Below are 26,936 nucleotides of genomic sequence, written 5' to 3'. Positions count from 1 at the left end.
GCCTGTTCCGTACATCTCCTTTCAATTTTGACCCCCTCATATTAAACCTACAGTATGTCCGATTGTCTTTGACCTTTTCACCTGGGAAAAAGGTTGTGACAGTCTACTCCATCTATGCCTCATATAATTTTTATACTTCTATCAGGTCTGCCTTCAACCTCCTACGCTCCGGATAAAACAATCTATGTTGGTCCAACCCCTCCAACATTGATAAGTAATTACAGACAAGTCAAAGACAAAGTAAGGCAAGATTATTTTATTCATTAGCGGGAGTGTGCTGGAAGCTATACACCTTAGCTTCCCTGTCGCACAACTCTTCGAACAAAGAAAAGTTAGTACAATTATACAATGATTTCTTATCAATAAACACACCTTCTAAATCTGACTGAAAGATCCGTAGCCTAAGGGAAACAATGGAGGCTGGACCCATCTATAATTGAAACCAATAACAAGTTATTGGTAAACTTTGCAATGGCAGCCTTATTCTCAAATCTTGGCACAGCATCAGTACAGCGTCCATTTTGGGAGGACAACTGACTCCATTTTGTTTTCAAATGACTCCATTTTGTACAGAATGGACATCTGTCTGTGAACTTAAAACAAGCTTGTAAGACTCTCTAATATGCTGTAGTTCAGGCAGCATTCTGGTAGAATTGCCCTTGTTTGGCCCACATCTCTCCAAACAATTCCTATCCATGTAAGGTACCTGTTCAAGTGTTCTGTAAATGTTGTTATTGTACCTGCCTCGACTACCTCCTCTGACAGGTTCTGAGGAGATGAATCGGGTGGTGGACAAACACATTGTACACAACCAGGGCAAAAGTACCGCATTCTAAAAATCTGAGGACTGGCCTGTTCTATCATTCTTAAATAACGTCAAATTCAGATGCGTGGACTTTGTAGGGTCACTTTGTAGCATTACCAGCAAAGTACAGAATAGAAGTTAACTATTTACGATTTAGACAAAAAAAAAACAAGTGCTGGAATAACTCAGCGGATCAGGCAGCATCTCTGGATAACATGGACAGGTGACGTTTTGGTTCGGGACCCTTCTTCAGACTGATTGTAGTGGGGAGGGGGAGAGAAGAAAGCTGGAAAAGAGAGGTGGGGGTGGGACAAAGCCTGGCGAGTGATAGGTGGATACAGGTGAGTGGGGGGTTTTGGCAGAGGGGTGGATTAAGAGACAAAGGCTGGAGGTGAGAAGTGGACCAAAGGGCGTCAGATATGGAGAGGAGAGGAGTGAAATGTAAAGCCGGAGGGAGGGGTGTGTGGATGGAAGGAGACAGGATGCTGGTGGGGAAGGGTTTTTGGTTGGCAGAGGGGTGAGGTAAGTGATGAAGGCTGGTGGTGAAATAGAGACAAGAGGGTGTAAGAGAAGGAGAGCAGAGGAGTGAAATGTGAAGCCAGAGGAATGTATATGGGTGAAGGGAACGGGGGTCGGAAAGGAAGAGAAAAGAGGTGGCAAAGAGTTGGGGAAACAGATTTGCACCTGGGTGCAACACAGGGGAGAGAGGGGGATAAAAGCAGGATGTTACTTAATATTGGAGAATATTTCATATCACCTTTCGACCAAAGTAAGTTATTTTAAGATCAAAAGAGCAGCCAGTATACTGGATCAATAAAACAGTCTTGAGTTGGGAGCAGTGCTCCAGCATCAGAACCACTTGATGTGCAGGTATGGTGGCGATTACCTCAGGGTGGGATGTGGCATCAGTTTCATTTCCTTTGGTTCAGTACAATCATTCTCAGTGTGACTGCTCGCGCTTGGCTCCTCTTGTGGCTGGTCGCTCTTTGAACAGGAAAAGGAGAGAGTTGTGGGTTAATGCAGTGACGGTAACAATACAACATCTACCATGTTCAATCATTTGGTCTTTGCGCCGGCCCGCTTTTGGCGTATTGCGTGCAGTTCTGGTCACCCCATTACAGTGGAGGCTTTGGGGAGGTTGCAGAAGTGGTTTACCATAATGCTGTCTTAATTAAGAGTGCATTAGCTCCCTGTTGGAAGTATATAAAATTATGAGAGGTGCAGATAGGGTAGACAGTCAGAACTTTTGACCCAAGGTGGAAATAACCAAGTCCGGAGGGCCTTGCTATAAAGTGAGCAGAACAAAGTTCCAAGGAAATATGCGGGGCTAGTTTTTTATACAGATGGTGGTTTGGGCGTGGAATGCACTGCCCGGGGTGGTGGTGGAGGCAGATGCAATAGTAGCATTTAAGAGGATGTTAGATAGGCACATGGATGTGCATGGAATGGATCAGGTGAAGGCACTTGAGATTATCTTAGCAGGAACCCACCACCCTCTGTGTAAAAGACACAGGCAAATGGGACTAACAGATTGGATATAGAAACATAGAAACAGAAAATAGATGCAGGAGTAGGCCATTCGGCCCTTCAAGCCAGCACTGCCATTCAATATGATCACGGCTGATCATCCGAAATCAGTACCCCATTCCTGGTTTCTCTACATATCCCTTGATTCCATTAGATCTAAGAGCTGTATCGAACTCTCTCTAGAATACATACTTGAATGGGTATCTTGGTTGGCAAAGACCTGCTGGCTCAAAGGGCATGTTTCTGTGCTGTCTCTATTACGGTAGGATTCTAAGACGGGGCTTTCCTTCACCTGGGCTACAGGAGGCTGAGTGGCAAGGCTCATCTTAAAGCTAAGCCCTCTACTCTTTGATATTTCCACCCTGGGAAAAGGATCTGACTGTCAACCCTATCAATGCCTCTCCATGTAGTAGAAACAGTGATTGTTTTGAATGGACCTGGATGTGAATTCAACATCACCATCTTGTTCTTGGAGATGAAAGCACCGCAGATGCTGGAATCTGCAGAGATTCTGGAGTAAAAAAACAAACTGCTGGAGGAACTCAACGGGTCGAGTTGATGCAGGGTCTCTCAACCTGAAACGTTGACCGTCCCTTTGCCTCCACAGATGCTGCCTGATCTTGTTTTTATTTGCTGAAAATAGGATTAAGGAGTGGGTGTGGATTGTGGAAGGAATCCATGTGGTTTGCAGTAATGTCATTTCTGAGAGTATCAATGAGTGACCCCAACCTCTTTACTGCTGCACGGTGGAAGTATAGTGTTGAGTATTTGTAGAGTCATAGAATTATACAGCACAGAAACAGGCCCATTGGCCCAACACTCCATGCCGACCAGGTTAGTGGCACCTATTTAGTACCATTTGCCTGCACCTGGCCCATCTCCCTCCAAACCTTTCCTCTCCCTGTACCTGTCCAGGTGTCATTTAAATGTTGTAATTGTACCCACCTCTTCCGTTTCCTCTGGAAGGTCGTTCCATGCACGCACCTCTCTCTGTACGAGAAAGGTGCCCCTCAGATCCTTTTTAAATACCCTCCCACTTTAAACCCACACCCACTAGCATTTGATTTCCCCACCCTGGAGGTGATAACATGTGGCTATTCACCTTATCTAAGCCCCTCATGACTTTATCTATAATGTCACCACTCATCCTCCTGTGTTCCAGGTAAAAAAAGCCCAGTTTTTTTCCTAGTCCCAGAGCCAGACAGCATGGAACAAACCTGTCTATGCCAATGAAGATACCCCATCTGTTAGTCCCATTGCCCATGTTTAGTCCATATCCCCCTAAACCTTTCCAATCTATATACCTGACCAAGTCTCTGTTACATGCTACTATTGTACCTGCCTTAGCTACCACTTCTAGCAGCTTATTCCATATACCCACCACTCTCTGAAAATGTTGCCCCTCGGCTTCCTATTAAAATTTGCCCCTCTTGCTTTAAACTTATGTCTTCTGGTTCTCTTACATTTCACTCCTTATCTGACGCCCTTTTTGTCTCCTTTTCGCCTCTAGCCTTTGTGGCTTAGTCCAACTGTCGCCAATCAACCCACCTCACCTGTATCCACCTATCACTCACAAGGTTTTGTCCCCCCACCCCCCCCTCCCCCCGTACAACAACCAGTCTGACGATGGATTTTAACCCAAAACATTGCCAATCCATTTCCTCCACAAGTGCTGTCTGATCCAGCGCTTGGTGTCTTTCCAAACTTTAACACTCTGCTTGCTGCAGCTTTCAAAAGCGTTGATTGAATTGTAACGAAGCAAGTCTTTGCTATGTTCCTCTACTCAAATGACACATGCTATCAATTGGCATTTTACGTGCTGTCACAGCCATATATTTAAAACAAACAGTAAACTAGCTAGAAAATCAAGGAACTGTAGAAACAAGGCACAAAGTGCAGCATCTCTGGAGAACGTGGATATGTGACGTTTCCTGTCAGGACCTTTATTCAGACTGACGAAAGGCCCCGGCCTGAAACGTCACCAATCCAGGTTCTGCAGTAAAATAGCGAAATGGTTTCATGAGCAAGATTTGGATGTGCATGTGGTGTTTCCTGGACCTGAGCAGTGTCGATCCTATCTGTAGCGGTTCCAAGTGCTCATATTTCCCAATGTATCACCCATTCACACTAGTTCTATGTTATCCCACTTTCTCATCCACTTGTCTACCTGCTGGGGGCAATTTTACAGAGTGCCAATTAACCTACAAACCCGCATGTCTTTGGGATGTGGGAGGAAACTGGAGTGTCCGGAGGAAACCCACGCTGTCACGAGGAGTACTTGCAAACACCACATAGATAGTAGTCTCACAGTTTCCCCTCATGTTCCTATTAAATCTTTTCCCTTTCATATTAAACCAATGCTCTGGTTCTTACAGTAATTCCCCTATAATGAGTAAAATATTTGATGCATTCATCCTATCCATTCCCCTAATGATTTTATACACCTCTTATCCATTTCCCTCCATCTCCTCTGCTAGGCACTTTCCCCTGGCTGACTGTTTTCTATCTACACTGTAAATCTTTATCAGATCATTAGAGCAGTGTTAAATGCAGCTGAACATTTAATTCCTTACTGAAATTCAGTATTTACAACATCTCTCTGGCAGTGCAGATATCTAACAGGATTGATCAAACTGCTACTTCTAGACTGATAATATCACCATTCACAAAGCATTACTTACAGGATTGATAAAACTGCTGTAGACACAAGGAACAACAGATGCTGGTTTACGAAAAAAAGACACAAAGTGCTGGAGTAACTCAACGTCAGTTCATCTTTGGAGAGCATGGAATATTTTGAAGTCTGCAGAAGGTTCCTGACCCAAGAGGTCATCTATCCACGTTACTCCAACACTTTGTATCATTTTATGATGAAACCTCCACTTCCAGATTGATAACGTTCCCATTCCCATTCATTACTTACAGTGATTTTTCTGGGAGGTGCCGATGATTTGTGGTTGGAGATGGGAGAGATTGGGATTGGTGGCTCCGTCCGAACATCAGGCTGAGGAAAATTCACGGAAGAGGCCGGCGGAAAAAGCCCCCAGGGCTCTTTCAAAGTAGGATCTGTTTTGTAAGTATTTGGTGGTTCAGGGAACGATGTAGTGCCTGCGCTTTGGTCACTGATGTTTGTCACTGATTGTCCCAGTGTCTCAAAACCAATCGGCATCTGTGGAGGATCAGGGGAGCTGCAACCTTCATCAGTTTTTGGTGTTTGTATGAAAGGGTTAAACATACTTTCTGTCTGTATTTGATGTTCTGGTTCTTTACTTGGGCCAATTTTAGAAGTTGCTGGAGATTGTTTGGGTGAATGAGGGCTGGCTGGGATGACATCTTGAAGCTGAGGAGTAACCTCTTGCTGATAACCACCTGCCTGTTGCTGGAGATCAGAGTTGAAGCGATGAGCATCGCCTGGAGTCGGGAAAGGTTCTGCCTCAACGGGTGGCATTGGCTGGTTGAATGAGAACCAGTCAGAATTAAAACTCATCAAGGGACCTATTTTTCCCAAGGAAGGCCTCGGTGGAGTTGGCATTTGAAGAGCAGCATTCATTGGGTTTGGGGATAACACTTGCTGGGGACTAAGTGGATAGGGGGCAGCTTTGGTGCCTGGTGTTTGCACGGCAGCCAGGTCTCGTGGACCTCCCGCTACCATTGCTGCAGGACGTTCAACTTCAGGATCCATCTGAAAACGGGGACTTCGGTTTGATGGGAGGTTCGAACCTACAGGGTTTTCCTGCAGATCCGTTGTACACCCAGCATCTTGCTCACTGGGGGACACAAATGATTCCTGATTCACTTTGCCTTGTTGCCCAAAGTCAACTCCATGACCGGCAGTCTCTGGTGTATGATGGGCTTGCTGACACTCCAGATACAATGGTGGGTAAGGTGGCGAAACCATTTCATTATTAGGCAGCGGATTCATTGCATTCTCAGCGTCTGGGCTCTGTTGAATGTGGCCTGGTCTGGGCATTGTCCGAGGGCATGCTGTTGGTGCACCACTTTCTACTTCCATGCAATCCAATTGCCATCCATACGGAGCTGGTAGGCTGGGAGAGGGACTCTGTTGACGTGGAGGGAGTTCATCTGCTGGTAATTCCTTCTTCTCAGCTTCCATCTTAATTGTTCTTGTCCAGGGAACAGGGTTATGCCAGTCCGATCAGAACAATCTGAAAAACAAGAAGTTTATGAAATGGATATATGAGGAACTGCAGATGCTGGAATTTTCAGCAAAATACAAAGTGCTGGAGGAACTCAACGGGCCAGGCACCATCTGTGGAGATAGGGGACAATCAATGTTTCGGGCTGGGGGAACCTTCTTCAGACGGATGGTGTAGGGGTAGAAAGCTGGAAAGGAGAGGTGGTGTTGGGACAAAGTCAGGCAGGTGATAGGTGGATACATGCGAGGGAGCATTTGATTGGTAGGTGAGTGGAATAAGTGACAAAGGCTAGGAGTGAAAAGGAGACAAAAGGGTATGGGAGAGAAGAAGGAGGAGTGAGATGTAAAGCCAGGGAGGGGGGGGGGGGGGGGGGGGGGGGGGGGGGGGGATGGGATGGGAATAGAAGGGGAATAGGCAACTTGGGAATGGGAGATGAATGTATGCAGGAGAGCAAAGGAGCAGAGTGACTAATGGGGAATGGGAATAGGTAGGAGAAATATGTGCACACTGTGTTCAGGATGGGCATAGGAAAGAGAGAGGATCGGGTCTGGGGGTATATTCTTTGGCATTGGAGAATCCAATGTTCATACCGTGGGGTTGTAAGCTGCCAGTTTGTGAATACGTTCCACTGAACCACCGGGTGGCGCCAGCAATGGCTGCCTCGCCAACAGTCTGTCTGTCCTTTCCTCTGTTTTGTTATTTTAAGTACGTGTTAAAGAGTGTGTTTTAGTGTTCCTTGGCTTGTTTTATGTGGGGGGTGGCGATGGGGGGCTGGGATGCGATTTTTTCCCCCCGTATCGTATCTCCGTCCCCACAGCAGCCTAACGTTTTGGAGCGGCGCGGCCTTTCTTGGAGACCGGCCCGGCACTTCGACCATTGGCGTGCCACAGATTTACTATCGCAGAGTTTGCGATCCCTTTGCCGGGGAACGACTGTGGAGAGCTCCAACCGTGGGCCTGTGGACTTTAACATCGAGGATCCCGCGGCCTCTGATTAGAAACCGATTCGGGAACTCCAAGCCACGGAGAGTTTCAACCGTCCCGACGCGGGGGTTTCGATCACACGAGGGCTGCGGAACGCCGGCTGCGGGAGCTTTGATCGCCCCGACTGCGGATGGTTCGACAGCCCCAACCGCGGGAGAATAAAGAAGGAGAAGATTGGAGTTTATAACCTTCCATCACAGTGAGGAATGTGGTGTTTATGTTAACCTTTATTTTATGTGGCTGTGTGCCTTGTTGCTCTTCACTTAGTATGGCTGTATGGTAACTCAAATTTCACCGCACCTTAATTGGCACACGTGACAATAAACTGACCTTGAAACCTTGAAACCTTGAGACCTTCAACAACAATTATAAGTTAACGTGTAATGGCTTGCATTTAAATTTTTTAAAGTTTAACTTTTGTGCCAAAAAATCCTCTGAGGATGTAAGGAAGGTGGGGAGGTCACAATAGAAGGAGATCATTTTCATTGCGGGATCTGGAAAATACTTATAGGGTACACTTGGTTATATCAGTGGGGAAGGGTAGGAAAAGGGATTGTGATTTAGAAGCAACAGAGCACATTAGGAGGCACAATTATGGAACCTATAACATAGAACACAGAACAGTCCAGCACAGGAATCTAATCTCCTCTGCCTGCATGTGATCCATGTTCCTCCATTCTCTGCATTTCCATGTGCCTATCTAAAAGCCTCTTAAACATCACTGTTGTATCTGCCTCTACCACCAGCACATTCCAGGCACCCACCAAGCTCCGTGTAAAAAACACATCTCATTTAAACATTGCCCTTCTCACCTTAAAGCCCTCTGGTCTTTGACATTTCCATCCTCGGAAAACGGTTTTGACTGTATACCTTATCTATGCCTCTCCTAATTCTACATACATCTATCTAAATCAAATCAAATCAAATCAAATCAACCTTTATCGTCATCTTGCAAAGCAACAGTTGTACAGTGCAAAATGAGAAGACGTTTCCCAGGGAATACCGGAGCATACTTTTTAATACTCCGACTATCTCTCGAGGGGCCGCTGCGACTGTGCGCGCCGCCATCTTCTGGTCTCCCCTCAACTTCCACCACTTTAGTGCAAGCAATTTAAGTCTATCTGACCTCTCCTAATAGGCTCTAATCCATGTAGCATCCTGGTAAACCTGCATCCTCTCAAAGCCTCCCCATTCTTTCTGCAGTGGGGCAACCAGGAGGAAATCCACACAGAACATGGGAGAACATGCAAACACCACACAGACAGCATCCAAGGTCAGGATCAAACCTGGGTCTCTGGTGCTGCGAGGCAGCGGCTCTACTGGCTAAGCCACTGTGCTGCCTCTAAGAAGGAAAAAAAAACAAAATAAAAATTAGTTTAAAGGGTAAGCATGGTGTCGTTTTTCACCCGTTCTGAAGTGTTTTGACCATTTTGAAGGAAGTAGCCAACGGTCTAATTCCCCCACTCCTCTCTGCAAGACACCAAATATCTGCTTAAAATTCACTTTCCCCAAACTGAGGAGCCTACTTTCAGTTTACTCATCGATGATCTTCTTGAACACTCCACAACATATGAAATTCTGAATACTGTTCCAAACTTGTAACGTTGAACAAATAGTTTTGGCCGTAAATGAAGTCTATCATGGTTTAATCTGGTTGTTAAGTGAACTATGTGGGCGGGGAGGGACATTAGGCTGCTCAACGCGTTTAACCAGAGATTCAAGCATTTTGTTTCCTTGTTTGTCTGGAGGCAGGAAGTTGTTCATCAACTTGTTGCTTTATCACTTACAGGAACAAAATGGTCACCTTTCACCCTCTGCCACGTCATTCACAGTAATAATGAACACAATTTCATGTTTTCGATATAATTTAACCCATGTTCAAATGCCTGTTAAAGACCTCCAGCTCATTGTATTTTGCTCAAGATTCCAGCATCTGCATTCTCGCGAGTCTACAATCTAAAGTACCACTTGTGGTCATCTTGATGTGTTCCACACAGACACAGGAAACTGGAGCAAAAAACAAAATGCTGGAGGAACTCTGAAACCTCCTGAAGAAAGGCCCCAAGCTCAAACGTAGTTTGTCCATTCCCTCCGCAGATGCTGCATGACCAACCGAGTTCCTCTGGCACTTTGAGTCTGATATATTCTATGCCTTATGCAAACACAAGGAACCAAACTGGGCAAGTTCAACTCAGCTTCAGTAATCCATGCCACTCCATTGCCTCAGCATGGAAACAGGCACTCCAGCCCAACTTGCCCATGCTGACCAAGATGTCTCGTTTATGCTAGTCCCACCTGCCCATATCCCTCTAAACCTTTTCTGTCTATGTATCTGTCCAAATGTCTTTTAAATGCTTTAACATTTTTAATTTTAAATAGTACCTGCCGCAACTACTTCCTCTGGCAGCTTATTCCATATACACACCACCCTCTGAAAAAAAAGTTGCTCCTCAGGTTCCTTTGAAATTTTGCCCCGCTCACCTTAAATTTATGTCTTCTGCTTCCTGATTCCCTTACCCTGGATAAAACACTAAGTGCATTCACCCTATCTGTATCCCTTGATTTTATATACCTCTATACAGGGCCGGATTTAGATGAAGAGAGGCCCTAGGCTATTCCACTTGTGAGGTCCCTCCCAATCCCCTATGTAAGGCCCCTCACAATCAGCCTATGAAGCCTATAGGTAAATCCGGCCCTGCCGATGCCCCCCTAGATCTCAAGGCCATAAGCTTAAGCTTATGAAGCTTATATGTAAATCCGGCCCTGCCTCTATAAGATCATCTCTTAGCCTCCTGACCTCCAAGAAATGAAAACCTGGCCTGCCCAACTTCTCCCTATAGCTCAGGCTCCTCGAGTCTTGGCAACATCCTCGTAACATTTCTCTGTGCTATTTTTCAACTTGCCTGTAGTAGGGTGACAATATTTCAAGTGGGGTCACACCAACATCTGTACATCTGCAACTTCTATACTCAATTGGATCAGGCAACATGTCCTGTCAAGTTACTCCAGCACTTTATGTCTTTTTTTGTAAACCAGCACCTGAAGTTCCTTGTTTCTACTTCTGCACTCAATTCCTGACTAATGGCCAGCGTGCTGAAAGCATTTTTCACCGCCCTATCTCCCTGCGCTGCTACTTTCAGAGAATTATGGCCTTGTACTCCTGAATGCATCTGCTCTACAACACTACCCTGGACTTCACTGTTCATTGAGAGACACAATGTGCTGGAGTAACTCAGCAGGTCAGGCAGCATCTCTGGAGAACATGAACAGGTGACGTTTCGGGTCGGGACCCTTCTGCAGACTGAATGGAGTAGCAGGGAGAAAGGTGGAAGAGAAATAGGGGTGGGACAAATCCAAGCAAGTGCTAGGTGGATACAGATGAAAGGGTTGGATTAACAGACGGGTGGACAAAGGCCAGAGGTGGAAGGATAAAAAGTGGAGATCAGGAGATATGGAGAGAAGAGGCATCTGTCTGTGTGTGTGTGTGTGTGCACATGCGCATGGTTTATGTGCATGTGTCTGTGCATGGGTGTGTGTATCTATGAGTGCACATGTGCGTGTGTGTATGGGTGTGTGTGTATATATATGTGTGCATGCATGTGTAGTTGTATATGTGGTGCATGTGTGCGCATGCATGTGTAGGTGTATAAGTAGTGCATGTGTAGGTGTATATGTGTACATGTGTGTGTGTGCATGTATAGGTGTAGACGTGGTGCATGTGTGTACGTGCATATGCGTGCATGTGTGTTTTCATGTCAGCGTAAGAGCATGCCATGTATGTGTGTGTGTGCACATGTTTGTGTGTGTGTCCATGTGCACATTTGTGCATATGTGTGTGCTCGTCCATTTTAAATTGTCCCATACAGTAAAATGCGTTCACAAACAATGAGGTAGCTTTTGGCTACTTTTGATAAAGACACTTGGACTGGTACATGGATGGAAAGATTTAGAGGACTATGGGCCAAACCCGGGCAGGTGGGACTAGTGTAGATGGGGCACCTTGGTCAACATGGACTAGTTGGCCCAAAGGGCATGTTTCCGTGCTGCACAACCCTTTGACGCAAAGTACTGTTGAAGTGTGGTCACTACAGCAAAGTAAACAAAGTAAATGTGAAGAGATGGCAAGGCTGCTCAAAGCAGGGGAGCTGCAAAGTGCTGGAGTAACTCAGCGGCTCAGGCAGCATCTCTGGAGAACATGAATAGGTGACATTTTGGGTCGGGACCCTTCATATTCAAACATCACCTATCATGTTCTATGGAGATGCTGCCTGACCCACTGAGATACTCCAGGACTTTGGGTCTTTTTTTTTTTTTTTTGCAAAGCCAGCATCTGCAGTTCCATGTGTCTACAAGGAAATCTACTTATCCAGCAGTTTACATTCCTGGTAAAATCGTACTTTGATTGACTGGTTTTATCCTTCTGATACTTCCGATTTATTTTTGGAACGAGAAGAATTCCCAGTTATAGATGTCGGAGAGAAGGCTGAATTTCAACCTGTCATTTCGCTGACAGCACAGGAAGTCTCTGTGCCCCGTTTACACAATTGGGACATCAACTATCATCCCTTTAATAGTCCGGCTTTTTCAACCAATTACCCAATCCTCTCCTGCACGATTCATAACCTCTGCATCGACGGCCACTTTCAATGTGAGATTTTTATATTCCTAATCAATCCAATGATGAAAAAATGAAGCATTTCCGCACTTATTATTACACTACCGCCTTATACATTTCCCAATTAGTGGCCCAAAGATTAAAGTCATATTTACTCCGTGTGGCTGAACCATCCAGAGAGCAAGTGATCTCCCAGGCCTCGATACAAGAGTCTTTTTGTGTCACCACTTGTGGCTCAACTCATCTCCCTCAGTCAAAAATACTTAATGGATGAATTAATTCACCACTACCCAGAAACATTATTTAATTTAACCTTCAGAAGAGCAGCATAAGCTCAAGAGAGAGCTGTTTTAGCTGTGTTAGTTTTACCCGTTCTTCAAAGATACCTGAAGATATTTGATGTGTTGTCAGTTGATCTGGGAGACAGAATCCAGAAATCCCATGGTGGTTGATTACTGGAGCCTCAAGGCAGAGAGAGATTCCCTCAGTCCTGGAGTTAAACTGAGCTGGAGGAACAACTCCCTGGGATCAGTTGAATCCACAATGGCCGTGCCTCCTCAGTCGACCCAAGCTGCCGTCTGCTAGACTGTTTACACTGGCACGGTCAAGGTGACCACGTGACAAACTGGAGAGCTGTGAGCAGGGGTTTTTGGTTTCAATTTCACTGCTCTTATTTCATCCCAAGATGGCTGTAATACCATTTTGCTGCTGGTGTGACTGAGTAGTTTAGGTTCACTCAATTCTACTGTTACCTGAATGAATATTTAATACAAAATGCTGGAGTAATCCAGCGGGACAGGCAGCATCTCTAGTGGGAAGGAATGGGTGACGTTTCGGGACGAGACCCTTCTTCCCTCCAGAGATGCTGCCTGTCCCGCTGAGACACTCCCACTTTGCGTGTCTATCTTCGGTTTAAACCAACATCTCCAGTTCCTTCTTACACAATCTTGTTAAGCAATCAGGATGGCACAATGGCACAGCGGGTAGATTTGCTACATCATAGCACCAGAGACCCGGGTTCAATCTTGACCTCCGTGTGCTGTCTATTTGTGTGCGGAATTTTCACGTTTTCCCGCGTGGGTTTCCTCCGGGTGCTCCAGTTTCCTCCCATATTCCAAAGACGTGCGGGTTTGTTCATTAATTTGCCCACTGTAAATTGCCCCTAGTGCATAGGGAGTGGATGAGATAGTGCGACAACATACAACTAATGTGGATGGGTGATCGATGGTCAGCATGGACTCGATGGGCTGAAGGGTCAGTTTCCATGCTGAACTTTTAAACTAAACAAGATGTCCCTGTCCCCATGAATTTTCAGGTTTACTTTCAAATAATTTTTATATTATCATCATATTTTCCAGTTTTCAAGCTCACTTTGACCGTGAAGGAGGGGGAATTATCGGCACCACAATTTACAATATTCCGTAGTTTGTCTCAGAAATATCTGCCTCAATAAGTCCATTAACTCTCATATTTGGTGTGTGGTATGCTTGCCTTCGTTGGTCAGGGCATGGGCATAAGTCAGGAAGTCAAGATGCAGCTGGAGAGGACTTTGGTGAGGCCACATTTAGAGTATTGTGTACAGTTCTGGTCAGGCACGGAAATCGCTATCAAAACATGGGGGACACATGATTTCTTGACGGGCGCGCGCGCGCGCATGCGCATTCACGTGAGGCTTCGGTTGTGGGCCCTGTGGACGGTAACATCGGGAGCTGACCTGGTTTGGTGTCCGAATCAGCAGGAGGGGGCTACAACATCGGGAGCCTCAATCACCTCGATGCAGCAGTTTGATTTTAAGCCGCGCCGGTCGCTGAAAGGCCCCGTGAACGGGCCGATTCAGCCCTTAGAAAGCGTCTGATAAAGTCCGGATTACAAAACATGGGGGGATTGTCCCCCACCTCTGAAAACATGGGGGGCATGTGCCCCCCACCCCCTCCGTCCCCCCCGGGATTTCCGCCCATGGTTCTGGTCGTCCCATTACAGGAAGGTTATGGTGGCTTTGAAGAAGGAGCAGAGGAGGTTTACCAGAATGTAGAAACAATGATGTTGCATTACAAAAAAAAGGATACAAATTGCTGGAGTAACTCAGCGGGTCAGGCAGGATCACTGGGGAATCTTGAGATATGTAATCAATAGAATCAATTCAGAGACACAAGGAACTGCAGATACTAGAATGAGTAAAACACTAAGGCTGTGGAGACCAAGTCAATGGATATTTTTAAGGTAGAAATGTATAGATTTGCGATTAGTACGGGTGTCAAGGGTTATGGGGAGAAGGCGAAAGAATGGGGTTAAGGGGGAAAGATAGATCAACCATGATTGAATGGCGGAGTAGACTTGATGGACCGAGTTAGATAGAGCTCTACGGACTGGTGGAATCAAGGGATATGGGGAGAAGGCAGGCACGGGATAATGATTGGGGACGATCAGCCATGATCACAATGAATGGCGGTGCTGGCACGAAGGGCCGAATGGCCTCCTCCTGCAAATAATTTATATGTTTCGATGTTCTATGAATAGTTCTGCTCCTATGATTTATGAACTTATGAGCTTAATGCTGTAGGAACTCAGTGGTCAGCCAGCATCTGTGGAGATACATGGATGGATGACATTTCCGATCTTGACTCTCTGAATCCACCTATCACTTAGTAGACTTTGCCCACCCCCCCCCCCCCCCCCCCCCCCCCACCTCTGTTTTCCAGCATTTCCCCTCCCCCCCCCCCCCCCCCCCCCCCGCCACGCACTCTGTGAGGAAAGGTTCTGACCCAAAACTTCTAGGTCCATTCCCTCCACTAATGCTGCCTGACCCGCTAAGTTCCTCCAGCACTTTGTGCGTTAAATGGATTTCAGAATGTTTTTTGCTTAATCACGAGTAGTTCCCAGCAAGCAGGAATCAAATTACATTTGCGGAAATAATCCTTCAAAGGCAAGGAGCATAAAATATAAACCATTCAGATGAAATACGGATTGAGCTCAACGGCAAAATAGAAAGTGGTGGAAGAACTCAGCAGGTCAGGCAGCATCTGTGGAGGGAATGGACAGGTGACATTTTGGGTTGGTACCCTTCAGAAGGATTGAGGTCTGTCTCTCTGAATCTACACCACAAAATCATTTCTTAATCGATACATTTAAAAAAATATTTTGGAACATAGAACAATACAGATATTCAAAATTCTCCACATGCTTCCTGTAATGGGACGACCAGAACTGCATGCAATACTCCAAATGCAACCTAAACTCCTATAACGTTGAAACATCATGACTTCCTGACATACTCAATGCCCCACTTGATGAAGGCAAGCATTACTATATGTCTTCTTTACCACTTTATCTACTTATTTTGTTACTTTCAGGAAGCCCAAGGTCCCTCGGTACCTGCTGTTAAGGGTCTTGACATTAACTCTATATCTTCCCTTCAAATTCAACCTCACAAAGATGCTTTCTATAGTTCAACTGTGCTCCCCGACCCTTTTATCTTGCTATTTAATCTCCTTAATGCAGGGTTTTACATTTCACTGCTCCTTTGTGATAAGTATCTCAGGGACGTATATATAGTTTAAATATCCGTGATTATTGTAGAGCCTGATTTAATACCATACCTTGAACCAAGTCAAACCATAGTCCATGGCTGTGAAATCCCCTTTCTAAAATCAATTTCAAGCATATTGCAGATTGCACTCGAAGTATTCTATGCAAATGTTCACAGTTCAAATCCTCTTAATATTGATGTATGGATTAGAAGCCTCATATCCGTAGTTAACTGGCACTTTACAACTGAGAACTTACCTCCAATTAATGATTAAACTGTGACTCAAGTGCATGAAACACACCACTGCCGCTCCTATAGAAAGTTCTATCAATGTTGATTTGATTTGAATAAATTTACCTTTGCAAGTTGAGAGCAGTCTGCAACTTGTCAGTTTTCTCTTAACTTCCAGCAAACGAAACCAGGGACTGGAAGTGGAGCATATCTTTCTTTGCCTGTGCAGATTGCAAGACGGGAGTGGTTTAAGTAACGTTAGCGAACCAGATACGCAGCCCAGAACAAGACGGAAAATACTCTATTTCAGTAAATAAACCCTGGCTGGGAAACAGACCAAACAGGTTTTGATCCTGTACTGGCAGTTGACAATAAACTATTTAATCTGCATAACATCTCATTCTTGGCATTGCTAAGATTAATGGAATAGTATTTGCAGCAGAATGGTGTTGGAACAGAGTTATTTACAAAGGTCCATTCACATTGGCCCAGCTTAGTACAGAAGATGACCTTGAGGTTATTCAGTGGGAAAGGGTACAGTGGTTGGCATTAAGCAGATCAGAATAATTGGTGGAGCTGCTGCCACACAGCGCCAGAGACCAGGGTTCGGTCCTGACCTTTGATTCTGTCTGTGTGTGGAACTTGCCCGTTCCCCCTGTGACTGTGTGGGTTGCCTCCAGGGTGCTTCTGTCTCCTCCCACATCCCAAGGACGTGCGGGTTTCTAGGTTAATTGACCCTCTGTAAATTGCCCCTATTGTGGATAAGAAAGCGGGAGAAGGTAGAACGAGTGTGAACGGGTGATCGATGGTCGACGTGGACTCGGTGGGCCGAAGGGCCTGTTTCCATGCTGTATCTCCAATAGAACGAGGCCACATACAAATTGGAGAAACAGTACTTCGTATCCCGCTTGGGTAGATTACAACCCAACGCAATCAATATTGAACTCTCCCCCAGGGTAACACTCTCCGTTTTCTCTCCCCTACCCTCTCTTCCCTGTGTCCACCCCCATCCATTGCACATGCAATCCCCCAACCATCCTGCCACACCTTTCCGACCTGACCCTTTCCATCTACATCATGGTGCCTTTACATTTCATCCCTTTTCTCTCCCTATTTGACACCCTTGCGTTTTTTTTTACCTCCAGCCTTTGTCCCCGTCCCAACTCCCCCTAATCTTACTTGTATCCACCCCATCACTTGCCAGGCTTTATCTTTCCCTTATCTCCTTTTTTCTAGCTTACTCCCCCTCCAATCAGTGAGGAAGGGCCAATAGACAATAGGTGCAGGAGTAGGCCATTCAGCCCTTCGAGCCAGCACCGCCATTCAATGTGATCATGGCTGATCATCCCCAATCAATACCCCGTTCCTGCCTTCTCTCCACATCCCCTGACTCCGCTATCTTTAAGAGCCCTATCTAGCTCTCACTTGAAAGTATCCAGGGAGCCGGCCTCCACCGCCTTCTGAGGCAGAGAATTCCACAGACTCACCACTCTCTGTGTGAAAAAGTGTTTCCTCATCTCTGTTCTAAATGGCTTACCCCTTATTCTTGAACAGTGGCCCCTGGTTCTGGACTCCCCCAACATTGGGAACATGTTTCCTGCCTCTAGCGTGTTCAAACCCTTAATAATCTTATATGTTTCAATAAGATCCCCTTTCATCTTCCTAAACTACAGAATATACAAGCCCAGCCACTACATTCTCTCTGCATATGACAGTTCCGCCATCCCGGGAATTAACCTTGTAAACCTACGCTGGTTTACTCCCTCAATAGCAAGAATGGCCTTCCTCAAATTAGGGGACTAAAACTGCACACAATACTCCAGGTGTGGCCTCACTAGGGCCCTATACAACTACAGAAGGACCTCTTTGCTCCTATACTACTCTTGTTATGAAGGCCAACATGCCATTCATTTTCTTCACTGCCTGCTGTACCTGCAAGCTTACTTTCATAGATTGACGAACAAGGACCCCCAGATCCCGTTGTACTTCCCCTTTTCCCAACTTGACCTGAAAGGTCGCCTGTCCATGTCCTCCATTGATGTTGCCTGACCTGCTGAGTTACTCCAGCACTTTGTGTTCAATGCAAGGTCCCAGCATCAGCAGTTCCTTGTGTCTCAATTATTCTGCCTGAATTAGAAAAAAACAGAAGCACCACCTGTATTCAGCCTTTAAGCTCGTGGAAAAAATGTTTGTAAAAATCACTTGAGCTGCAGATTTATATCATCCTTCCTTTAACAGCTAAAACAACAGAAGCCATCAAATGTTACTATAGTACCTTGCAAACAAAACTGACTGCAGATGCTGGAATCCTGAGCAAAACACAAAGTGTTGGAGGAACTCAGCGGGTCAGGCAGCATCTGTGGAGGGAATGGACGGACAATATTTCAGGTCGGGGTAAACCTCACGTGTTCATCTCTGACAGAGAGTGTGATGCAGATAGCAGAGTTAAGACAGAATCTGTAAACAGTAAATACCGAATGTGTAGGAGAGAACTGGTTTAAATCAAAGGTAGACACAATATGTTGGAGTAACTCAGCGGGACAGGCAGCATCACTGGATAGAAGGAATGGAAAACACAGGAAATAAACTTACTTCTTCGTAGTGAGCGAAGGCTTCCACTTAAACTGAGAACTATTGTAAAATTGTTCAAGTTCGGAAAGAAATGTAGAGATAAGAAGCAGAGAGAGACCCCACCATAGTCAGCTTTGTGCACCCATTTCCCTCGCTATCCCACTCCTCTTTCCCCTTCTCCCCCATCCCCTTCCACTCACATCCCTCCCTCCATCTTTACATTTCACTCCTCCTCTTCTTTCCTGATCTGACACACTTTTGTCTCCTTTTCACCTCCAGCCTTTGTCACTTACTCCACCAACCAGCCAATCTAAACCCCCTCCCCACTATCACTTGTCTCCTGCCTCCACCTCTCTTCCAGCTTTCTCCCCTCTACTACAATCAGTGCCCGGACCCAATACATCACCTATCGTTGTGTTTAAGAAGGAACTGCAAATGCTGGAAAATCGAAGGTACACATAAATGCTGGAGAAACTCAGCGGGTGCAGCAGCATCTATGGAGCGAAGGAAATAATTTGTGTACCATCACCTATCCATGTTCTACGGGGATTCTGCCTCACGCCGTTGAGTTACTCCGGCACTTGGTGTCTCTTTTTGTAAGTCATTGTCTGCAGTTTCTTGTGCCCGTGAGAAATTTAAAACTAGTCTTTGCCTTGCAGCGAAATCTTATTTTGCACTCCGAGGTAATTGCAGCTGTTAATGCTCGCAATTAAAAAGCAATTAAATCAATAGTGAATGGCTGGAGGACTCAGAATATTTCCTGTTGTAATTTTTCCACACAAAACCTGGATGTTATTCAAACCTATTGGAACTGGTGATGAAAATCATGAATTTATCATGAAACTGGTCACGTCCAAGCTGAAGAGTGTTTACAATAGCTGGATTGTACCCAACAATATTCCATTGATTGTCAGACAAGGCCTAAGGTGGTGTTGGTTCACACGCACACACCATATGATCCAATTAAACTTCAGGGGCAACACAAGCGCTTATTTGCAAGAGACATATTTTCCCCTATCTCTTTTCACCTTATCTTTTCCCCTCGTGATTTTATACACCTCTATAAGATCACCCCTCAGCCTCCTGTGATCCAAGGAATAATGTTCCATCTATTCCCCTCATGATTTGAATCCGATGTAATATGGGCTGTGGATTTATTTTCTGTGAAACTATGTTATTCACACCTAGTGAAAGTTAAATGCAGCAGGTTGCTCTCCAGTTCAGATTCGTATTGCATTGCTCATTTGTCTTCATCTGTCTTGATTGACCCTTTCCCTGCACCTTTTCTGCTGCCTTAGATTAGAGTCATAGTCATACTAAACAGGATCCATCCACGCCGACTAAGGTGCCCCAACCAAGTTTATCCCATTAGCCTGCATTTAGGCCATATTTAGCCCATACTTGCATTTAGCTCATTGTGAGTCTGTGGAATTCTTTGCCTCCGAGGGTGGTGGAATCCTGTTCTCAAGAGAGAGCTAGATAGGGCTCTTGAAGATAGCAGAGTCAGGGGATATGGGGAGAAGGCAGAAACTGAGTATTGATTGTGGATGATCAGCCATGATCGCATTGAATGGCGGTGCTGGCTTGAAGAGCCGTATGGCCTACTCCTGCACCTATTGTCCATTGTCTATTGTCTATCTTCATCTTCGTCACTCGTGCATTAATTCCCCGCCATCACACCAGCATCAGCAGCACACACACACGAACTGGAGTAACTCAGCGAGACAGGCAGCTTCTCCGGAGAGAAGGTCTGAAGGAGGGTCTCGACCCAATACTTCACCCATTCCTTCTCTCCAGAGATGCTGCCTATCCCGCTGAGTTACTCCAGCATTTTGTGTCTGTCTTCGGTGTAAACCAGCATGTGCAGTTCCTCCCAGCATACACTGAATAGGGTATCTTCCACCTCCCCAGCCAACAACACTGCACAGTCCGTACTGCCATCCGAGTTGCCTTTAATTCAATCGTCTGTGGGATACAAATGATTCGAGTCAGCGCTTTATGTAGACGTCAAGCTGTGCTGAAGTAAATGTGATTTTCTTTGCTCATTTGGGGAATTCGGACCTTATCGATTGAGTTGCTGTTGCACTTTTGATTAGTTTGAGGGCTACAGTGCTTGAAAATCTCTGAATCATGACACTTATTGATCACAGTGTTTGGTTTTGCTCACTGGTCTCTGGAATGTGATTCGGACGAGTCCCCTGTTGCCTTGAGTAATATTCGATGCAAGAACCTTGCTGAAGCCCACTCGACACCACGCAGCCATTGATTTCCAACGCAGGAGCACTTTGATCCATGATTAACTCTTCCATGATCTCCAGCGGGTCCCGTTTGACCCTTTGATCACTCTGCTGAATAAATAACCGTCTCTCTCTGCACACACAGGTGCTGCCTGACAACAACAGGTATTTCTATGCCTCGGTTAACAGGACACAGTGGCAGCACGGTGGCGCAGCGGTAGAGTTGCTGCCCGACAGCGTCAGAGACCTGAGTTCGATCCTGACTACGGATGTTTGTCTGTATGGAGCTTGTACATTCTCCCCATGACCGCATGGGATTTCTCCAGGTGCTCCAGTTAACTCACACATCCCAAAGACGTACGTGCTTCTAGGTTAATTGGCTTCGGCAAAAATTGTAAATTGTCCCTTGTAGGTAGGAAGGATAGTGTATGGGGTAATCGCCGGTCAGTGTGGACTCGGTGGGCCAAAGGGCCTGTTTCTGCCTTGTATCGCTAAGGACAAAGTACTGGAGTAAGTGGGACATGCAGTATCTCTGGAGAGCATGGCTAGGTGACTTTTTGGGTTGATGTTTCCAGCCCTCTCTGTTTTAGCCCAAGTGTTTTCATGTTTAAGCCCATTTTCAGGTGCTACGATTGCATCTCCCCTGAGGTGATAGGTGGAGAGAGGGAAGATTTAATAGGAACCTGAGGGGCAACGTTTTCCATATAGAGGGTGGTAGGTGTATGGAGCAAGTTGCCAGAGGAGGTAGTTGAGGCAGGCACTATAGTGGCATTTAAATATATTTGGACAGGTACATGGATAGGAAAGGTTTATGGGCCAAATGTAATCAAATGAGGCAAGCTCGGCTGGAGCATCTTAGTCAGCATGGGCGAGTTGGGCCGAAGGGCCTGTTTCCGTGCAGTATGACCCTATGACTCTAATCTGAACTTTTATACGGAGGCAGGAAAGGTGCAGGGAAAGATTCAAACAAGACAGGTTAAGATAAACGAGCGTTACAATACGAATCTGAACAGGAGAGCGTCCTGCTGCATTTAACTTTCACCAGATGTGATTAAAATGATTTTCACAGAAAATATATCTCTTACAAATAAGCGTTTGTGTCTCCCCTGAAGATTAATTGGATCATATGGTGTGTGTGTGAACCAACACCACCTTAGGCTTCGTCTGACAATCAAATGGAAAATTGTTGGGTACAATCCAGTTTTTGTAAACACTCTTCAGCTTTTATGTGGCCAGTTTCATGATAAATTCATACTTTTCACCACCAGTTCCAATAGGTTTGAATAAAATCCAGATTCCGTGCGGAAAGAAAAACCTGAAAATATTCTGAAATCTCCTGCCCTTCATTATTGATTTAAATGTTTTGTAATTGTGAGCATTATCTGCTCCATACTAAGTGCAAAATATGATCTCGCTGTAAGACAAAGAATGGAGCCATACTTCTCATAGTAAGATATATGTGAGAAAGTCCCTTCACACTGTTAAGGGCCTGTCCTACTTTGGGGGTTATTAGCGCCATAATTTACCCAACATAATTTACGCGTGACACCCCAAGGTTAGGTTTGGAGCTTTAGGTTTAGGTTTAGTTTATTATGGCCACATGAAAGATTCAGTGAAAAGCTTTGTTTTGCCCGCTGTCCAAACAGGTCAGACAATAGTATACATAAATACAATCAAGTCATCAAACTCAAGTACAATAGGTCAAGCAAAGGGGAAGATACAGAGTGCATCAAACAGTTCTTAGCATTGCAGCGCATCAGTTCCAGAGACAAAGTCCAATGTCCGCAATACCCAACAATATTCCATTGATTGTCAGACAAGGCCTAAGGTGGTGTTGGTTCACACGCACACACCATATGATCCAATTAAACTTCAGGGGCAACACAAGCGCTTATTTGTAAGAGACATATTTTCCCCTATCTCTTTTCACTTTATCTTTTCCCCTCGTGATTTTATACACCTCTATAAGATCACCCCTCAGCCTCCTGTGCTCCAAGGAATAATGTTCCATCTATTCCCCTCATGATTTTAATCCGATGTAATACGGGCTGTGGATTTATTTTCTGTGAAACTATTTTATTCACATCTAGTGAAAGTTAAATGCAGCAGGTTGCTCTCCAGTTCAGATTCGTATTGTATTGCTCATTTGTCTTCATCTGTCTTGATTGACCCTTTCCCTGCACCTTTTCTGCTGCCTTAGATTAGAGTCATAGTCATACTAAACAGGATCCATCCACGCCGACCAAGGTGCCCCAACCAAGTTTATCCCATTAGCCTGCATTTAGGCCATATTTAGCCCATACTTGCATTTAGCTCATTGTGACTCTGTGGAATTCTTTGCCTCCGAGGGTGGTGGAACCCTGTTCTCAAGAGAGAGCTAGATAGGGCTCTTGAAGATAGCAGAGTCAGGGGATATGGGGAGAAGGCAGAAACTGAGTATTGATTGTGGATGATCAGCCATGATCGCATTGAATGGCGGTGCTGGCTTGAAGAGCCGTATGGCCTACTCCTGCACCTATTGTCCATTGTCTATTGTCTATCTTCATCTTCGTCACTCGTGCATTCATTCCCCGCCATCACACCAGCATCAGCAGCACACACACACACGAACTGGAGTAACTCAGCGAGACAGGCAGCTTCTCCGGAGAGAAGGTCTGAAGGAGGGTCTCGACCCAATACTTCACCCATTCCTTCTCTCCAGAGATGCTGCCTATCCCGCTGAGTTACTCCAGCATTTTGTGTCTGTCTTCGGTGTAAACCAGCATGTGCAGTTCCTCCCAGCATACACTGAATAGGGTATCTTCCACCTCCCCAGCCAACAACACTGCACAGTCCGTACTGCCATCCGAGTTGCCTTTAATTCAATCGTCTGTGGGATACAAATGATTCGAGTCAGCGCTTTATGTAGGCGTCAAGCTGTGCTGAAGTAAATGTGATTTTCTTTGCTCATTTGGGGAATTCGGACCTTATCGATTGAGTTGCTGTTGCACTTTTGATTAGTTTGAGGGCTACAGTGCTTGAAAATCTCTGAATCATGACACTTATTGATCACAGTGTTTGGTTTTGCTCACTGGGCTCTGGAACGTGATTCGGACGAGTCCCCTGTTGCCTTGAGTAATATTCGATGCAAGAACCTTGCTGAAGCCCACTCGACACCACGCAGCCATTGATTTCCAACGCAGGAGCACTTTGATCCATGATTAACTCTTCCATGATCTCCAGCGGGTCCCGTTTGACCCTTTGATCACTCTGCTGAATAAATAACCGTCTCTCTCTGCACACACAGGTGCTGCCTGACAACAACAGGTATTTCCATGCCTCGGTTAACAGGACACAGTGGCAGCACGGTGGCGCAGCGGTAGAGTTGCTGCCCGACAGCGTCAGAGACCTGAGTTCGATCCTGACTACGGACGTTTGTCTGTATGGAGCTTGTACATTCTCCCCATGACCGCATGGGATTTCTCCAGGTGCTCCAGTTAACTCACACATCCCAAAGACGTACGTGCTTCTAGGTTAATTGGCTTCGGCAAAAATTGTAAAATTGTCCCTTGTAGGTAGGAAGGATAGTGTATGGGGTAATCGCCGGTCAGTGTGGACTCGGTGGGCCATAGGGCCTGTTTCTGCCTTGTATCGATAAAGACAAAGTGCTGGAGTAAGTGGGACATGCAGTATCTCTGGAGAGCATGGCTAGGTGACTTTTTGGGTTGATGTTTCCAGCCCTCTCTGTTTTAGCTCAAGTGTTTTCATGTTTAAGCCCATTTTCAGGTGCTACGATTGCATCTCCCCTGAGGTGATAGGTGGAGAGAGGGAAGATTTAATAGGAACCTGAGGGACAACGTTTTCCATATAGAGGGTGGTAGGTGTATGGGGCAAGTTGCCAGAGGAGGTAGTTGAGGCAGGCACTATAGTGGCATTTAAATATATTTGGACAGGTACATGGATAGGAAAGGTTTATGGGCTAAATGTAATCAAATGAGGCAAGCTCGGCTGGAGCATCTTAGTTAGCATGGGCGAGTTGGGCCGAAGGGCCTGTTCCCGTGCTGTATGACCCTATGACTCTAATCTGAACTTTTACATGGAGGCAGGAAAGGTGCAGGGAAAGATTCAAACAAGACAGGTTAAGATAAACGAGCGTTACAATACGAATCTGAACAGGAGAGCGTCCTGCTGCATTTAACTTTCACTAGATGTGATTAAAATGATTTTCACAGAAAATATATCTCTTACAAATAAGCGTTTGTGTCTCCCCTGAAGATTAATTGGATCATATGGTGTGTGTGTGAACCAACACCACCTTAGGCTTCGTCTGACAATCAAATGGAAAATTGTTGGGTACAATCCAGTTTTTGTAAACACTCTTCATCTTTTATGTGGCCAGTTTCATGATAAATTCATACTTTTCACCACCAGTTCCAATAGGTTTGAATAAAATCCAGATTCCGTGCGGAAAGAAAAACCTGAAAATATTCTGAAATCTCCTGCCCTTCATTATTGATTTAAATGTTTTGTAATTGTGAGCATTAGCTGCTCCATTTTAAGAGTGCAAAATATGATCTCGCTGTAAGACAAAGAATGGTGTCATACTTCTCATAGTAAGATATATGTGAGAAAGTCCCTTCACACTGTTAAGGGCCTGTCCTACTTGGGCGTTATTAGCGCCATTTACACAACATAATTTACGCGTGACACCCCAAGGTTTAGGTTTAGGTTTAAGTTTATTATGGCCACATGAAAGATTCAGTGGAAAGCTTTGTTTTGCCCGCTGTCCAAACAGGTCAGACAATACTATACATAAATACAATCAAGTCAAACTCAAGTACAATAGGTCAAGCAAAGGGGAAGATACAGAGTGCATCAAACAGTTCTTAGCATTGTAGCGCATCAGTTCCAGAGACAAAGTCCAATGTCCGCAATGGGGTAGAGGTGAATCGGGCAGTACCCTAGTTTATGGAATGACCATTCAGAAGCCTGATAACAGAGGGGATATTCTGGTGGTGCGGGCTTTCAAGCTTCTGTGCCTTCAGCATGACGGGAGTGGGGAGAAGAAGGAATGGCCGGGGTGGGACATCTTTTCTTTATGACTCAGCACAAAGTGTAGATGGAGTCAGTGGCAATGGTGAGACTTGGGATTTCACAAGAAAACTCACTAACAAACTCAGAGGAAAACTCAGTAACAACACATCGGTGGGACCACAGTTGGAACTCTGAGAATAGACACAAAATTCTGGAGTAATTCAAACGGGTCAGGCAGCATCTCTGGAGAGAAGATATGGGTGACATTTTCGGTAGAGACCCTTCTTCAGAATACTGAGTTTAATACTGAGGAAAGCTTCTGTAGAGAAGTTTAATGGGGATTTTGCCAGGATTTAAGGGCCTGAGCTATAGGGAGAGGTTGGGCAGGCTTGGACTTTATTCCTTGGAGCACAGAGGCTGAGGTGATCTTATGGGGTGAGGGGTAAAATCATGAGGGGAATAGATAGGATGAATGCACAGTCTGTCACCCAGGGTAGGGGAATCAAGAACCAGAGGACATAGGTTTAAACTGAGAGGGAAAAATATAAGAAGAACCTGAGGGGTAACCTTTTCACTCTGAGGGTGGTGGGTTTATGGAGCTTCCTGTGGAGGTGGTTGAGGCAGGTACTATAACAGCTTTTACAAGACAATTCAACAGGTACATGGATAGGAAAGGTTTAGAGGGATATGAGCCAAACACAGCTGAATGGGACTAGCTTGGATGGGGCACCTTGGTCGGCATGGACGAGTTGGGCCGAAGGGCCTTTTACCGTACTGTATGACTCCTTGACACTAATCCAAACTATTATAAGGAAACAGAAAAGGTACAGGGGAAAAGTTAAACAAGACAAGTATAGATACCAATGCAAAATGTTGAGAGAAATGTGTTCCAGAATGCAGGGGAATGAGATGCGTTTGGATGGGACATCTTGGTGTTGGGCCGAAGGACCTGTTTCTGTATGACCCGGTGACTCGATGATTCTATGACATCTATAATGTTGCTGGGATTTATCACAACCACAATGAGACCATTCATCCCTTCATGTCAATGCTAGCTTCTGGGTAAGCAAGCCTGTCATTTCCATCTCCCCGTTCCTTATCCCTGCAAATTATTCTCTCTCTCAGGAACTCCTCCATTCTCTATCAAAACCCCACCTCTACCACCGCTAAAGGGTGAGTTCAGGATTCTAACCACGTCCTGCATAAACTTTTGTTTTTCCTAACATGACTCTTTTCTCCTTTGCACAATATGTCCCTTGTGAAACTATCTA

General features: G+C 45.4%; 1 protein-coding gene across 3 annotated transcripts; it reads right to left on the bottom strand.

The window, feature by feature from the left end:
- Positions 1 to 241: 241 nt before the first annotated feature.
- LOC129707689 (uncharacterized) lies at positions 242 to 16,141 on the bottom strand. Of its 3 annotated transcripts, none has more exons than XM_055652886.1 (3): positions 15,871 to 16,141; positions 5,256 to 6,498; positions 242 to 1,789 (listed from the first exon to the last, which is right to left on the bottom strand). In XM_055652886.1, the coding sequence occupies exons 2-3, from the start codon at positions 6,444 to 6,446 to the stop codon at positions 1,688 to 1,690; spliced, it is 1,293 nt and encodes a 430-aa protein (XP_055508861.1). In that variant the 5' UTR covers positions 6,447 to 6,498; positions 15,871 to 16,141; the 3' UTR covers positions 242 to 1,687. The 3 variants fall into 3 exon arrangements, with proteins under 3 accessions (XP_055508861.1, XP_055508860.1, XP_055508862.1); XM_055652885.1 differs by having other exon boundaries at positions 15,971 to 16,141; XM_055652887.1 differs by lacking the exon at positions 15,871 to 16,141 and adding an exon at positions 12,474 to 12,651.
- Between the last annotated feature and the right edge of the window lie 10,795 nt (positions 16,142 to 26,936).

Source organism: Leucoraja erinacea, chromosome 22 (assembly GCF_028641065.1).
Source record: "Leucoraja erinacea ecotype New England chromosome 22, Leri_hhj_1, whole genome shotgun sequence".
NCBI lineage: Eukaryota > Metazoa > Chordata > Chondrichthyes > Rajiformes > Rajidae > Leucoraja > Leucoraja erinaceus.
The sequence above is the reverse complement of the archived record's forward strand: the minus strand, read 5'-3'. Positions and strand labels throughout refer to the sequence as shown.